General features: G+C 32.9%; 3 protein-coding genes and 1 pseudogene across 4 annotated transcripts; 1 reads left to right on the top strand and 3 right to left on the bottom strand.

Moving 5' to 3' along the window:
• Positions 1-7,594: 7,594 nt before the first annotated feature.
• Positions 7,595-9,934, bottom strand: F38E1.6 (G-protein coupled receptors family 1 profile domain-containing protein; the record flags this gene model as incomplete). The annotated part of the gene is made up of 8 exons (NM_001356707.2): positions 7,595-8,059; positions 8,104-8,257; positions 8,636-8,847; positions 8,892-8,982; positions 9,031-9,177; positions 9,278-9,384; positions 9,435-9,465; positions 9,846-9,934. The coding sequence occupies 8 exons, from the start codon at positions 9,932-9,934 to the stop codon at positions 8,042-8,044; spliced, it is 849 nt and encodes a 282-aa protein (NP_001343614.1). The 3' UTR covers positions 7,595-8,041.
• Positions 9,935-10,862: 928 nt separating this feature from the next.
• Positions 10,863-11,823, top strand: mpdu-1 (Mannose-P-dolichol utilization defect 1 protein homolog). Its single transcript, NM_072754.10, has 4 exons — positions 10,863-10,951; positions 11,002-11,114; positions 11,170-11,460; positions 11,506-11,823. Exons 1-4 carry the CDS (start codon positions 10,864-10,866, stop codon positions 11,740-11,742), a joined length of 729 nt encoding a protein of 242 aa, NP_505155.2. The 5' UTR covers position 10,863; the 3' UTR covers positions 11,743-11,823.
• Positions 11,824-11,840: 17 nt separating this feature from the next.
• mom-2 lies at positions 11,841-14,038 on the bottom strand. The gene is made up of 6 exons (NM_072753.7): positions 13,852-14,038; positions 13,294-13,423; positions 13,143-13,248; positions 13,011-13,090; positions 12,456-12,926; positions 11,841-12,403 (listed from the first exon to the last, which is right to left on the bottom strand). Exons 1-6 carry the CDS (start codon positions 13,926-13,928, stop codon positions 12,179-12,181), a joined length of 1,089 nt encoding a protein of 362 aa, NP_505154.1. The 5' UTR covers positions 13,929-14,038; the 3' UTR covers positions 11,841-12,178.
• A 979-nt stretch (positions 14,039-15,017) lies between these two features.
• Positions 15,018-16,233, bottom strand: srsx-23 (annotated as a pseudogene). The gene is made up of 7 exons: positions 16,054-16,233; positions 15,842-16,003; positions 15,707-15,799; positions 15,514-15,658; positions 15,340-15,461; positions 15,175-15,291; positions 15,018-15,110 (listed from the first exon to the last, which is right to left on the bottom strand). Coding segments are annotated over exons 1-7 (912 nt in total).
• Positions 16,234-16,616: the final 383 nt, after the last annotated feature.

Genomic DNA, 16,616 nt, shown 5'->3' with positions numbered 1-16,616 from the left:
CCACAACCTCATCGTCTTTCTCTCTCTCTTTCACTTTGTTTTCAAGCAGAGATAGCTTCGAGAGCTTGACAGCGTCACGTGGGAGGGTGGGAGTCAGGGGAAATGGACTAATTAGAATTTGAAGATAAGCAGACTGTAATCAGCATGTTATGATAATCAGAAGCAGATATTATATGTATTTGGAACAAGAATTGAGTTTGCCAGGAGGCTTTATTACTTTCAGCAAATATAATTTTATAATATTGCAATTGACTGACCTGTAATAGACAAAAACTTGATTTGTCAAATTGAAAAAAAAAGTTTGAGAAGCTATGAGAAACCGGAGGAGAATATCAATTTGTTCCACTTTTGTGGCAGTATAATACCTTTTTTCTTTACTGCCAAGGTTTTTTGTACTTATGTATATCATTGAAAAAAACCAAGCTATCAAAATCAAGTAATGAGGTACAAGGCTAACAGAAAAAATAGTTGAGTCCAGCTTCATGACGTATCTATTTTTCATTTCAAAGTTCTGTTAACAAGAAATGGAACTCCAAATTGCAATGAGTAAATTTTTTGCTAGATAATGCTGGGTTTTCTAATTTTTTTTAGAAAAAATGCAGACTGATTTGTTATTACACAAAACAAGCAGCAAGTTGAGAGTAAACAGTGTTCTGTAAGAGAAACCAATTTTCTGGAAACCTTCGCTCGTTAATCTTAGGCGCCGGGTTCCTAGTATCAATAAAGGTAATTTCTGAATGTAGTAACCTAGTTATAAGTATATTTTTAGTGCAAACACGGAATAGATCGGTATCAAGTGAATGTGACGTAGAAACTTTGCAGGCGCTGAAAATAAAAAATTAAGTACAACAAAATGTGATCAAAATTTTTCAAAATTCTGATTCATAGGGTAACTTCAGATCAAAAATCTGCAGAAAAAACTCACACTGGTGGTGTTTCAAACCATTGAAGCATGATTTACTTAAACATTGACGAAATTTTGTAAAGTCCAGAAATCAGCTAACAGCAGAATCAGAAGTTAACAATGCACAAAATTCGCGAGCTATAACTAAAAGTGAACTTTTTGAGCCGTGGTGATGTGCAACAAGGAAGTGAATATCAGTTAAACATGCTTCGAGTTTGGAGTAAAAATGAAACGAATAAAATATTTTTTGAATTATATGCCACTGACTTCTTCAAATGATACATAGACTACATTATTTTCCAAATAGACATCAACAATCATAATGACTAATAACTTTGATTTTGCATATTTTCCAGACTATCTTCGTTTTGTAGTCATCCTTCATTTTGTAGTCATTCAAGATCTCGAAAAAAAAACTAAATGTTATCACTGTGACGACATAACCTTTAGATTTTAATCAAAATTTATTACATAATTTCAACGAAAATAAAGTTATGAACCTCTGGGAATTCTCGTTTGTAAGAACCAATTGGAAAGAAGGTCGGCTACATTGTGGTCAAAAACTGCTAAGTCAGACGGAGTTCAAGTGAATGAATTCGTATAAAATCGTTTTGAAACAAGAAAATGAATACTTTTTGTATGCAAAGTAACATTTGAAAATAGTTAGATGGCGTGAAACCCATAAGGAAATAGATTTTTCTTTCTGAATATCGATTATACCGCGGCAAAACTATTAATGGGCTCCGTAGACATATGATCAGTTATGAGACGCCATGTGAGGTAAAAGTTAAAATGTATCAGAAGTGAGAAAAAACAAGGTTGGCATTCCCAAATTCAATTTCCGATGTGCACCTGTCTCTCTCGGATCCGAGTGACTCTAACCATACACGGAATAAGAGGGTCATAGTGAGACGAGATATGATATTAAAACCAGTTATTTCGGCCAAGCATCAAGACTAAATTAGGTATAGGAAACATAATATTTTGAGTTGAAGAGTTTTTTGAAGATTAGAATGAAGTTTCAAAAGGTAATATAATTATTAAAAGTTATCGTTTTTCGATTCTATAATCCTTCTATGATTCTACAGAAGCCAAGTGTTCATTGATATTAAATAATAATAACGAAACAAATGAGTTGAACTTCTAAAAAATTGCAAAAATTTGACTAGATTCAAGTTCAAACATCAATATCACGTTTTTTTGTTCAATGAGGTCATTTGCACTTTGGTTTCTCAAGAGATGCTTCATTCGAAAAGTACTTTCATTGCAAAAAATGAATCAATGGTTTGGCGTTTATGTAGATATTGCAAAATAGCTGGATTTCTTTTTACAAAAAGAGAAAATGTGTTTACGAAGAATAATCCTTTTTATAAAAATATACAGAAGAAATAAATTGGTCCAGTATGAAACTCAATTTAGTCCACCCCCTGGAAAGTTGTTAATTTAATATTCTGGTAACAATACAGGTGATCTGAAAAAATTTAAATGACAACAAATGTTTCTAGAGTATTCATATGAATAGAATAGCAATATTACGTGCAATATTATCATATTTACATTTTTGAACTTGTTGCTCTCTTGGTTGAGTTTTCTAATACATTTAAATGAGGTCATGTCTGAAACTGATGTTGTAGGTGTATATTTCAGTTTGCAATTACAAGTGTTTTTCTATTGAAACACAGTAGACAAAGCATTTGTGATATACTTCGTACTAAAAATGAGCGGGTTTTGAGTTAGCTTCTAATTTACAGTTTTCGCCGAGTGAGACTTTAGAATTTTAACACTTGTTCCTGTAAATTTGTACACTTGTAAAAATAGAATTAAAATAAAAATGCGTTCTAGACATGTTACATCAGTGAAATTTATTTTACACGTAGGCACAAAATACCTAACTGCCTACCTTCAAGGCAATCTGTTTCTGCCCAGATACGAAGAGTGCCTACCTAATTTGAAAGCTACACTATTATAGAAACTCAATTTTTAAACAACAAAGTTCAGCTACTCCTACTTTTCAAAAGAAAATTCCAAAAAAACAAATTTTCTATAGTACACAACAAGCAAATCAAAACACAATTTTCGAAAAACTATTGATATTCTCAGAACTTTCTCTCTACATCTTCACGTAAGTAAACTCAAAACCGACGAACAACATAATTTAAATTAAAAAACAACCGCTTTTCAAACAAAAATCAATTCTAAGAAGTCCCAAAACTTCAATTCTCAATCAATCAAAAGACTGAAAATGGCAGACTGAATTCTAGTCAAAAATTTGTGGTGTTCGAAAGCAAAAAATAAGAGACTAGGTAGAACGAATTGAAATCGAAAGCAATAATTTAGAATAAAACTGCACTATGATAACACAGTTCAAAAATGCAGCGATTTCTAAGCTGCCAATTAATTTAATTTTCAAGGAAAGTTATTTTTACAGCTGGTTTTCAATTGTTTACAACTATAGTTTATAGTCTTAAAACTCCGTCGTCAAGTTATAGATTTTTAATTTTTTTTCAGTTCAGAATTAAATTTCCAACTGAAAAAATTAACGCATCATGTAAAAAAAAGATATAATTACTTTCATGTTCCAAATAATCAAAAAGAACAGCTCCTGATTACCCGCTGTGTGACTCATTTTCGACTTGTTAACCGCTGCTTAAAAATTCCATCGTCACTGCTGATAATCTACAAAAACACCTGATTTTTCTCCATGCTGCTTATTACCTATTTCAGTTTTTAATTTTTTTAGAATTTAGAAAAATAATAAAAAGTGGAGAATAAGCAAAATGAAAGCAGAAAATCGAATAATTGTGCACTTTAGAAAATGGGAATAAGAATTAAAACTGAGTATCAATTTCCAATCTAAATACCAATACAAGATTTGTAATTATAGCTTCACAAAAATGTGAGTTCCACCATTAGCTGATCAAATGTCTGGGTAGAGTGAAAAAGTTCAAACAAAAAATAAAACAGAAATGAAAGGAGATGCAAAAGTGCGCATCAATGACTTCCTATGTTTCTGTCTCTTTTTTTTATATATTTAATTAGGTGCAAGTGACATATCTATACTCTTCTCTCAATACTGATGTTAATATAGATTTGACTAAATGAGGACGACTGAGAGATTTTCAATAAAAGAAATAATTATCATAATGGAAACAGAGTAAATGTGAAGTAATGTGATTTGGTTGGAAACGAATAAAGTCACAAAACTCTTTGTGGTTTGTTAACGGGAAACAATACAGAAATGTAAGAATGTGTAGAAAAAATTATATTGAACTTTTAAGTATTCTAGATTATGAGGCTCCGTGCATAGAAACCTTTTTAACTAAATTAATTTTTTGATAATTGCCAAAATAATAAAATGAATCTGGTTTCTCAAATTAAAAGGTTATCCAATACATTTTGTTTCCCATCTGGTTTCCCTCCTGAGCCGTAGCCGTCAATGAAACAAACTCAAGATATTTATTTGTTTCCTGGGAAATAAAACATTGTGGGTTGAAAAAGTATTGATGCTCTTTTGATTTTGTGATACCTATTGAATAAGAAAATAATTTGATTTATATGTTACACATCAACAACAAAAAAGTTTGTTAGTTGAATTTTTTAAATTTTAAATCTAAAATAAAATCAACAAAAATTAAGCAATATTTATTAAGTTGACTTACCGTATTTCTTCTATTAATATGGCTGCAATACTATTTTTCGATGGTCATCCCGCTTGCAATACTAATAGGGAGTGCAAGACTATTAGGGAGTGCAATACTAATTTTCAGAACATTTTTCTGACTTTGAGCTTACTAGTTTTTTTCTGAAAAAGCTCGAATCTTTATGTAAAAATTCAGAAAATTTGATTTTAATTGTAACATATAAGTTCAAAAACTTCAATCTCATAGAAATTTTGTGAAAAACTATAGCAAAATAGGCAATTTTTTTGTTGAAATCCTGAAATTAACGAGACGGGCCTGCAATAAAAAAGAGTAAACGCAAGACTATTAGGGAGTGCAAGACTAATAGGGAGTGCCATACTAATTTTCGGAAGGTCTCCGAGGGGCAATACTAATAGGGAGTGCAAGTCTAATAGGGAGGCCATATTAATAGAAGATACGGTATTTCTTTTTGTTGGTATTTTCAAAATCTCTCAAATCTGTTGTGCGATATTATATTTATTTAATTTGTTTTAATTTGAGAAGACTATTCCAGTTGTAAGTCATTCAATTAACAAATACTTTTATCTATTGATTTTGTGTTTGGGCCTCTTGTGCAGTCCAATCAGGAGAATTTTCATGAAATCAAAACGAATCAAGCTTTTTTTCTTTAAAACAGTAGGAATGCCATGACTATTGAGAAAGTGTATTGAAGAAGAGAACTGTTTCACGATATTTGTTGTTTACCTACATTCAGAGATTAACTTTGAAATAATAGTGAACTTTCTAGACAACGAGATACGGCACTTTCACGTGGTTGAAGACAAAATTGCATTATTTCAAGTTAAAATTTTCAGAATCATACGTAAATATAATATATGCTTTATGATCCCATTAAATCCACAGACCATAAAATCAAGATCGCGTGACAAAACATAACAAGAAATTACAAAATATTGGCAAAGTCTGATAATACGAATATTCTAAACTACTCGCAAATTTGAGCGATAAAAGTAAAAATAATCCAAAATGCTGAAGTTGTTGACAACGGAATTTTGTTTGATTTGATTTGTTGAATAAATAGGTAAAGTTGAGCATATTACACGGAACTAATTTTCGAGATAAGTTTGCGATAACATGTTTAATCGGTTCTCAAAAAATGAAGGAAAGAAATGTTTGAGTTGTCTTTAAAAGTTACAGAATCAAACTGAGAAGTTCAAAGGAGATTTGGAAGATGGAAACGCTCCAATCATCGTGGATCATGGTTTTAAGCGATCGGAAGAAATAATTTATTAATGGAAACATATTTTCAAATGGATTCAAAAAGAACAAATACTGTACATTGAAGGCTCTTTGATGGACAGTATTTTTTAAATCAGTATTGCACTTCAAATTTTCTTCCACGTTTTACAACGACAACCTTTGGAGTGATCAAAAAGTATGGGGTCGGAACATTGAATGAATCTTTTTCTATATTTCATCAGTTGAACATTGCTTTAATCAACAGAAAAATAACTATAATTCAAGTTGGGAGTGGGCAAGATAATGAAATATATTAGAAAACATTTCGATCGAATAAACTCTTGTTTGAAACTATCCAAAATAACTGAAAGAGTTTAGAAAGAAACCGAAATGTTTTTCATTCAAAATTACATTCTTCAGTTCTAAGATCACATTTCTCTCAACATTCGGGGAAACATGGGCTAGTGTTATTTAGATTTTCTCAAGCTGTTCTAATAATTCTATCAGTTTTCTGAAAAAAACCCTTGAGAGAAAAATGAATAAAAAAGCAAAAGAAAAATGAAGAAGACCAAATGTTTCGTACTTCATTTACACTTCCTCAATGAATCCCTCGAGTGGATGTGCGTGATTCAGTTGCTCAAGGAGCAGAAATAATGAATGAAATAAAGTTCAAAGACAGGAGAATGTGGGTGTGTGAGGTAAAGAGATGTATCCAAAAATAGTTGAAAAATTGCTGAAAAAGGTGTGCCATGGGAATTCTACGTAATGAAACCAAGCGCTCAAAGTCACAGCCAGTCATAACTTTTCTTTCATTTTGTCTGATGACTGATTGGATTTCATATGAACGAGGGAAATTGGAAAAAAACGAATATTTTTTGTCAATTATATACATATAGATTACTGAAAAACAATAGCTGGTAAAACAGAAACAACTCTATTTTTCTTTGTCTACTTGTTACGGGTCGGAAAGCGGGAGAAATGGAGAGGTGTGATTTGGGTGGGAGGCAACAGAGTATCACCAATGGCAACCTAACCGCGTGAGTTAGACACTTACAATGAAAGCCAACAAGTAGAAGAAGTAGAAAAAAGAAGTAGGGAGTCTGAAAACGAGATAAAAAAGCAGAAGGGAAGGGGGGCCTTTCACTTACTTTTAACGCTTACATGTTCAGAATCAGCTGGGAATCAGGAGATAGAAATGAAGGAAAATGTGTGTTTAAGTGTGTGACGTTTTGTTTTCATCTGGCAGCTATTTGGAATTGGAGTTGGTCTACGAAGGACATGGTGGAAGACACAAAAAGTGACTGATTCTGCTAACTGGTATGAATAAAAAGCGGTTGCAGTGTAGATGGACTTTGCGAATATTTTAAGAGTTGGGTTTGAGAGCATTTGATAAGATTGGCAAAGATACGAGAAATGGTAATTCCAGTAAAAACATATAAAATATTTAATTTCAAATGACGTAATAATTTATCAGTTAGACTTCAAGAGCTTAAGAAACGTGCTAAACTTTTAAAATAAATAGTCTGCAAAATAAATCAAAAGTAGAAGACGATTCTGGCTTCACATAAGAATATTAATTTAAATAATCATTTGAAAACAGATATCGATAAGTATATGAGAAACCGACGAAAAATGAGAAAAGGCAAAGATGATTATTTCTACTTCCTGCTCTTTTTTGAGTTCAGCTATTTTTCGTTATTTTTCTTTTCATTTATTATTACTTTGCCAAATAATACTGACTTTGAACTCACTTTTCTAAACGGAAAAGTAATTGTTTCGAGAAGAGCACAAATGAAGTCTATCTGGAATAGACTCCGCAATATTTATTTTGAATGGTTTTTCCGGGTGAATGGCTGGAAACGCCAATTAGTAAAGAAGCAAAGGTTAACAAAACTTTCATATTTTTGGATTTTGTATTGATTTTATAATATTTCAATCTATTTCAAGAGTATAATTTTCGAAATAAACAAAACAAAAATTTCAATCAAACTGTTGATTTGCCTAAGAAGGTGAAATTATACATATGTAAGTTAACAGAACACTGAAATCTATTATCTAGTCAGAAAACATTTCAAGTACGTTAACATTTGTTTCAAAGAGCAAAGAATGTTCATTTAGTTAGACACTACAATCAACAAACTGATATTGAGATAAAGCATGTTATCAATGTGAATCAACCAACAATTATCATGTCAGATGGAATCACGCTTTCAGTTATTTCCTCCTAGTTTTCCAAAATGTTTGATCTGTCGAAGCATTATGTTACTCTTGAACTCTGAAAATAGATTAACGATTACTTTTTATAATTTTGTAGAATACCTGATCAACAACTGAAGATGACTTTCTTCTCCAAAAAGTAGCAATCACAGTTTTCCGATACTGTGATGACATCAGGGAATATACAAGAATACCCAGACACATATTGGCATAAATAAAAATGTCCACTTGACTATAAATATATTCGTCCAATTGTCTGGAAATCAAACCATTAAAATGAGTTCAAAAACTATAGACTGTGCTTTGAGATAAACTAATAACTAATATGCAATAGTTATAACAAAAAGCATTCAGTAACTGCCATTTCTGGGAGAAACTTTCGTATGCAACTTTGGAAAATCACAAGCTTCATGCTCAAAAATACTGATGATAAATTTGTTGAGGCACCCGAATTTTAGATATTAACCAATAGTGTTTCGAAATTGGTATATTTTGAGAATGATTTCCATTTTTTAATTTTTAATATATATATTTGATTCAGAATTTTCTGCATAACATTTTTAAATTTTTTTTTTTCATATATCAATAATCAATATCACAAATAATTAACAAAAAAAGAAAACTGGGAACTTACTCAAAGTCAGCCGGATTATACAAACCGACACTGAACAATAAAACATATGGAAGTTCTGCCAAAACATAAAAACAAAGAAACAAAAGAAGTGCTCGTGCTGCTGAGTTTTGGCGTGTTGAAGATTCTTGAGTCTTTTGTAATGTTTCAGATGAACTTCGCAACTCGATAATTAAGAATATTGACAGAATAATCATTATTAGAATCGGGATTATCTGAAATTTTATTTCCTGGTGAGGTATGTATTTTGGTAGCCTACCAAACTGGTGAGCCCTGCTATCGTTAACAAAATCCGTCTTAGACAGTCTCCAGCAAATGCAGCAATTATGTAAATTTTTTCAGAATCACATCTGAGCAATTTGTTCAATTTTGAAAATAAAATAATTTTTAAAACTCACGGAATACCTAGTTCTCGTACTTTCATATCGTTATCTGTAACTTCTTCGATTCGATGAAAAAATATTCGAACGGTGTGATTTATAAGAAAAATGGTAAAAAGAACTGTGATAAAGCGTCTCATGTATAGTTTCAAGTTTTCTGTTTTCCTGAAAAAATATATTATCTAACTGATTACACATGTTGTCTGGTCTACAACTATGATAAGTTTTGCAATTAAAAAACCGAACAAATTAAAATGAAACTTACATTCCATATCTGACTTCCAAAATTACTGTGGCTCTGAGAAAGGTAATGTACACAATTTCCCATAATATAATTTGATTCAAAACTTGAAATATAACAAAGTTGGCAAGCTGAAATTAATATTTACCCTTTGTAAGTTCAAAATGGCAATAATCCTTACCACCAGAATATAATATGAATATGAATGAGCGCTGAAAACAAAACAAAACTTCATGTCTTGAAAAGTAAGTACACTTAAAGCAGAAGTAGTGCCAGTGGGGAAATTGTTAAAAAACCACTCTTATTATGTCAAAATTACAAACTATGAAAGTAAAACTTTTCAAAAAATGTTTTGAAAAATTCTTGTTGAGAGTATTTGAGTATTAGAACTTAAAGCATAAGTAGAACCCCTTTTTCGATCGACGACTTACAGAAAAGTGGCAACAACTGAGTAGGTAAAAAAATTCCAAAAAAAAAATTGAAAAGCTTTACTATGATATTTGGTCAGTTTGCACCATATGAGTGATTTTAAACAATTTTCCCACTTGCGCTACTCCTACTTTAAACAACATTTCTTAATATTTGAACTTACCATTGAAGTTCATGATCTATGATTTCCTCTACACTTTTCAAAATTCCAATAATTCCATTGAGAACTCCACATACTGCTATTAAAATCATTTCTTTTGATACAACTAATGATATCAAAGACGGTCTTGATAAAATTATCAAATGAAAAACATTGAATGCAAAATACAATATTGTGATAAGAAATGTAGATCTTAAAAGATTTTAAGATATTGATCGAGTTAATCTGAAAATTTTCGGCGGATTTCCACTTTTACAGTTTGTAAACCAACTCATCAAATTTTCTGAAAAAGTTGTCGAATGTAGAATTAGGCTTGAAAAGAACCTTTTCTGGAGCAGAACATCCTGGAAGCACAATATGATTCATTGTTATTTGCCATGAAAAATGGTGGGTAAACTGAAAAAGAGATCACACAAACACCGAACCCTGTAATTATCATGAAGGCGGGACATCATGTACTCTGCGTCAAAGAAACAAGGAAGAAGCTCTTCTTTTCAGGTAGCATGCAATTATATTTTTTCTTAAAGGCTCTTGAAAACAATTTATCAGAGCATACGATTCACAACTGTTCTTTTTTTTTAATTTCTCGGTATTTAATTTCCTCCCTATTCTACAGAACCAATGTACAAGGGTCGTCTTTTTCCAAATTTTATTTCATTTTTTCTAGTTTTTTTTTCAATACTTTACCTATGGAAACAGGTGCTCTAAACTTTTTTTCACATTTTTTGCCATATTAAATACTTTGCTGATAAGGAAATATCGTACAATTTTATATTTCAGTTCCGTTTTTCAACAATGAAAAATTAATTTCTGAAATGTTTCCTTGTGAAACGTCAAGATGTGCGCAAAGACACGAGAATCGCGCCAGCAAAATAGCTGGCGCGATATTCGTTTTCTTGACGTTGGATAATTTTTTGAACGATTTTTTTATTTATTTTTGGATCTTTTACAACTTTTAATTAATTTTTTAACCAATTTTCATTTATGAATTTTCAACTTTTTAACCTATTAACTTTTCAGAATGTCAAAAATCATGAACGACATCATTCAAAGCCTCTTCCCAGGCAATTGTTTCGAAGAACTCCTCATCAACTTTAATTTTTTCCATCGTAAGTTAAAATGAAAATATATCGACTAATTTCAATTAAAATAATTTCAGCAACATGCCCTAAAGCAGTTCTTAGCCGGGGACTTGGATTTGCTATCACTCTCGGATCTATTCTCCTTTTCGTTCCTCAAATTTTGAAAATTCAAGCTGCTCGCAGTGCACAGGTAAATTGTTAAAATTAAGGTCTCTAAGTAAAACACGATGTTTTTTGTTTTTCAGGGAATCTCTGCCGCTTCCCAACTTCTTGCTCTAGTCGGTGCCATCGGAACTGCTTCCTACAGTTATCGGTCAGGATTCGTGTTCAGTGGATGGGGAGATTCATTCTTCGTAGCTGTTCAACTTGTTATCATTATTCTTCAAATCTTCCTGTTCTCAGGACAAACGATGTTGTCCGTTGGATTTTTGGGAATTGTTTCCGCCGTGGCATATGGAGTTGTTAGCAAAAGTATTCCAATGCAGACTCTCACCGCAGTGCAAACCGCCGGAATTCCTATTGTTGTTGTGTCAAAAGTATGTTGAAATGTGATCTTTAAAAGAAACAAATTGTATTTTCAGCTTCTTCAAATCTCTCAAAACTATCGAGCTCAATCCACCGGTCAGCTTTCCCTGATCTCCGTTTTCCTTCAATTCGCCGGAACCTTAGCACGAGTTTTCACTTCAGTTCAAGATACTGGAGATATGCTTCTGATTGTCTCTTACTCAACAGCCGCTGTTCTCAATGGGCTCATCTTTGCACAATTCTTCATGTATTGGTCCCATTCAGAATCGGCTGCGAAAAAGAAGAGAAACTAATCCGGAAATACGAGTGGAGTTGTTACAAACTGTCTAAATTATATACTTCGTTGTGATGCCAATTATAAATAGTCTTGATCTAAACTTCGAAGCGAGTTATTATTTTGGATATTTATTAGATAGACAAGCGGGTAAAAATGCTCCTAGATAAAAAAGAACTGTCACACAGTTAGGGGATTTAAAACATGATCAGACAAGTAAAAGCGTGAGTAGGCGTGATAAATATAAACTTTGAAATATGAAAAAGGAAAATGCATTTGTGGATCATTAAAATTCTATAAAGTTATGAAGGAAAACGCGACAAAAATAGTGATAAGTACGGTATTGGTTACTCGGAATGTACATCGGCAAAAAATGCGACAGTGACAAGATCAATGGGAAAAAAGGTAAAAAACAAAATGAAACATACATTGGGCCCAATATTGGGAAAATTTTGCTACAAACAGTAGTTTCTTTCTACTAACTTCTTGCATGTTTTACATTTCACCTCACAGCACCAAACAAACTGACAGTGGCAGGGCTCATCAACTATTTCGCGAGTCGTTCGCCATCCTCTTCCACAGCAAATGTTCGGACAGTTTTCACCACACTCACGATCCTTGACGTCGATTGCGCAGTAGTTTGGTGAAGCATCCAGGTATATGAGCTCATTACGCATTTGCTGAAATAGAAAATTGATTTCAAGCATAGGAAAATATTAATTTAAAGTTTACCTTTGAAGAAGCATCCATATTTCTGGCAAATCTTTCTGATCTTCCTGAAGATCCAGCGGATGGAGAACTTCTGACAGTAAGCTTCTGATCGTTATTTGTAACAAGTTTGGCCAGTTGGTACTTTTGATGAAGACGCGATGCAAATTCATCAAATTTCGGCATAACTTTCCAACAGGTCTTTGTGACACAGCTTCCCGAGACTCCATGACATTTGCATTCTTTATTCATGGCATTAACAAGAAGGCGACGTCCGACCCTATTATTGTGCAAATTCATCTGAGAACGTGGCTCGGTTGCGTGCTGGCGATCGTACTGGTCCACGAATTTCCGCCCGAAAGTGTTTCCAAACTTGACATTGTCCGAGCATCCAGCCCAAACAAAATCACTTGAAGAACGAGAAGAAGCTTGAGAGACTGCTACACTTCCAGATCCTTGTGGTGTTTCTCCGCATCCACAATCGTCGATTAAGCCCTGCAAAGGATACAAATGTAAGTAAAGTGCAAGAGAGAAAAAGCAATCAAGGTTGTTGAGAAAATGAGTCATTTACATGCTTACCTTTGAACAGGCACGAGCCAACGAGTGAGACACACCGGCCGCCGAAATCGCGTACACATAAGCTGATTCACGAGAGGCAACTGAAAAATGGACAATAGTTTGAAAATGAATGAGTACAGAACAGGTTCTTACTTTGAAGAGGTGAAGTTCCAACACCAGGAAGTGTTAAAGTACAGTTCCATGCTTCTCGTTGAAATGTGTACTCGCAAGTGTGAAGAGCACTTCGAAGTCCAGAAATCTAAAAAAAAAGTTTTTCAAAGCCAATATTTCATCCCAACCATACCAGATACTTGATGATATTCGGATTCTCATGACACATTCGCTTCTGTTGAGGCGTTAATCCAGGAACATTTTTGCAGAGAATCGGTGAGCTTCCAGAATTCGCTGATGAGGTGTCCGTTTTGGAAAGTAACCTGAAGAAAATACATTGATTTTATGCTTCGAGACCTTCACCCTCTTCAAGAACATAAGGCCGATGTTTTATAGCTTATTGCTCGTAAAATTGGCGGTACCTGGCGGACCAACGAGAACGGCTGTCGGCAGACGGATTACTGGTGATATTGCCAAACAATTCTACGCGCAACAATATTTTTATGATCGAGAGCTGCCAGGAGGGTCCTTTCGATCTCACCGCAATGTATGCGCATTTTATGAAAGGATACGCAAATCTACCAGGTTTATAAAACAGTGTTTCACAGCCGGGATAGGAGATAGATGTTTGTTATTGCGGCTTAAAAAAAACACGATTTTTCAGCATTTCAAAACTATTCTGTCAAACGACTGGATTTCCGTCACTAAAATCAAGAAATAAATGAGAAAACCTTAAAATAAAACAACTTACCACCAAGCATCCGCTGACTTCGGAGCAAATACAAGAAAGTAGATGATAGCCAATAGAACTGGCGTGTTGATGTGCATTTTTGTGTAGAAGTGGAAGAGATTGGACGAATAAATGGATTTATTCGAACAATTTCCGAGAAGGTCGACGGGGTGGAGTCGTTTGCGCGCGCTCACAGGCGGTGCACTTTCTAAAAAGATGGGCGTGGTGAGAAAGGAGGTCAAATAGGAAAATTAGGAGGTCAAAAAAGAAGATAAGATATCGATTTGTTATGTCTGAAACTAATTGGTTGTGAGAAACAAAAATAGTCGGACAGTTTTAGGGGTGTCATAAAATTGGATGATTTAGATTAGATAGAAATTCACTTTGTTAATTGCCGCAATTTCGAAATTGACAACAGAGAGTAAGAAATATCGATTAAATAGTTTTTTTGTTTATTGAAAAAGTCTAAAAAATTACAGAACACTTTAAAAAAGAATAAAAGCAAAACCGAAAAATAATTCACAGAAAATGTTTTGAAGGGGTACTGTGCAACTTCGGTACGAGACCCGCAGAACTAATATCGGGCCGACCTTTAAAGATACCGTACTTTTTTGTTTCTCTATTTCTCCATCTCTAATTTTATTCCTATAGTTTAAAATATGTAGAAATTTTAACTTTTTAACTCTTGATTATTTAATAAAGTGAGTTAAGCGAACCTCTGAACGAAAATTACAAAATTTTTCAACATTAGTTTCCGTATTAGAGAGCTCGCGCTAAACCTGAAAGTGAAGATTTAATTTTTTAATATATATTTTCTTCTTTAAAAAATAAATAAAAGATTGTAAATATAAAACTGAAACTGGCAAAACAACTCAAAAAACAAAACTGAAGAAATCGCAACAAACTATCACATCAACTTTCAATCAAGGAGCACCACCGATAACAAATTCTATCAAATCAAAACATTGGACAATCTACCACAAATCAAAGAGTCTGGAGATGGATCTTCTTTTTTTAGCCGGTAAAATTCTCACCACCGCAAAGGGGTGGGATAGAGGGCAGTTCTCACATGGTGCGAACACCATCACTTTCCCATTGTAAAACTCGGCCCCTGGGTGTCTTACCTAACAGGAAGATGGGAAAGAATAATATTATTGAGTAATCACATTAATATACAAACATATAATTCAAAAAAAAACAAATTGATTTTTTGGAACAATTGACACTTGAATCCTAGAACCTTTTTTTGGTGAAAAACCATAATATTGAAGAATTGCCTTCCTGAAACTAAAAGTTTTACATACTTTTTTGAAACAATAATTTTTTTATTAAAAATATTGTATACCTATACTCCGGCGTCCTCCAAAAATAGACAAACATATGAAGCGATGAATTAAAAAGTACAAGCCATCCTGAATGTCTTCGGATGACATACATCAAATCTTCATCAAATGTAAATATCTGAAAATTCGGAATTATTTGTTTTTCGTCGAAAAACCGTAGTCATACCTGCGCTAACGACAATACTACTAATGCCAAAAGCCAAGTAGATACGTGAAATGCAATAACCACGAGCATTGAATTTAAAATCCGATTGACTGTTTTGACTGTTGTTATGTTTGTATTATTATCTTGAAATTAAAATTGTTCACATTTATTACAATATCAAATACGCCTACAAACTTTTCAGCATCTGACACTTAATATGAGCCGCGCCATAAACAAATATGACTGAAAATGCAATCGCAAAATTCATTCTCAACCAGATATTTAATGATGTTCCCCTAAGAGCAGTAACTGGTATACAGATGAAAACTGTCGTCTCGTCTGAAAAAGTTTCATGCATCATCAGAAAGCGAGTTATATAAAGTATACCTTCAGGGAAAATGAATTTTGAAAATGCAACGATAAAGGAAATAATTGCACAGACAAACAACCCAATGAAGTATTTGTATAATGAAATTTTAGAATACCTGAATACTTGATGTTTTACAAAAATCAAAATTGTTACGTACTTAAGAGGAAAGCAGATGTTGTATAGTCTGTCCAAACCAATAAAAAGTCCAAGCACACTTTGCATGTTCATTGAAAATATTCCATAATTTGATAGGTAGAAACATAGAGAAGTGGGCATGTTATACATTTAAAGGATTATCATAACTCGTAAATTAATCTAAATTGTTAAAATAAACTAATTTTAAAAGATAAAATTCAAGGTCTCACCAAGAAAATACAAACAATCGAATTGAAAAATGCCATGACTCCAATAAGAATGCAGCATCTGGACTGTAATGTTTTGTATTTGGCAGTTATTAAAACGATTGTAATGTTTCCGAATAATCCAAGAATTGCTAGAAATATGAAGCATATGATTTGAATTGGGGGACCGACACCTTCCAACATTACGTTTCTGACAATTACAAAAAATTAAATAAAAACCGAGTGTGGTCTAGAGTTAAATGAAAAATAAAATGCAAGGCTTGTGAGATAACAGAAGAAGAAAACCAGATAATTGTTAGGCTTCAAATATTTTTCATTCTAAATTTATAGGTTTTACAGGAACACCTATGAATTAATTAGAAGAGATAATATATATTTTTCGAGCATGATGCATCTACCAATTTTGATAGGCATATTTTCTTACGGTCCAAAGCTTCCAGTTTTTTGGAAATCGAGTTTCAGGTGAAGGCAAAAAGTATTTTTAAAGTCTTAAAAATCTTGCGATCTCTAAATTAAAGTTTGATGTTGTATCGAGATCAGCATCTGTTACTTTTTTAAGCCATTTT

The sequence above is a fragment of the Caenorhabditis elegans genome, chromosome V (genome assembly GCF_000002985.6).
Source record: "Caenorhabditis elegans chromosome V".
Classification (NCBI taxonomy): Eukaryota; Metazoa; Nematoda; class Chromadorea; order Rhabditida; family Rhabditidae; genus Caenorhabditis; species Caenorhabditis elegans.
Note: the sequence above shows the minus strand (reverse complement) of the source record. Positions and strands in the feature narration are given on the sequence as shown.

Excerpts from the sequence above, each read along its gene's own strand:
- mom-2 (NM_072753.7), bottom strand. The coding sequence starts at position 13,928 with ATGCACATCAACACGCCAGTTCTATTGGCTATCATCTACTTTCTTGTA. Across the intron at positions 13,249-13,293 it reads CGAATATCATCAAGTATCTG|ATTTCTGGACTTCGAAGTGC; the intron begins GTATGGTTGGGA and ends CTTTTTTTTTAG. Across the intron at positions 12,927-13,010 it reads TGGCTCGTGCCTGTTCAAAG|GGCTTAATCGACGATTGTGG; the intron begins GTAAGCATGTAA and ends TATCCTTTGCAG.
- mpdu-1 (NM_072754.10), top strand. The coding sequence starts at position 10,864 with ATGTCAAAAATCATGAACGACATCATTCAAAGCCTCTTCCCAGGCAAT. Across the intron at positions 11,115-11,169 it reads AAGCTGCTCGCAGTGCACAG|GGAATCTCTGCCGCTTCCCA; the intron begins GTAAATTGTTAA and ends TTTGTTTTTCAG. Across the intron at positions 11,461-11,505 it reads CTATTGTTGTTGTGTCAAAA|CTTCTTCAAATCTCTCAAAA; the intron begins GTATGTTGAAAT and ends TTGTATTTTCAG.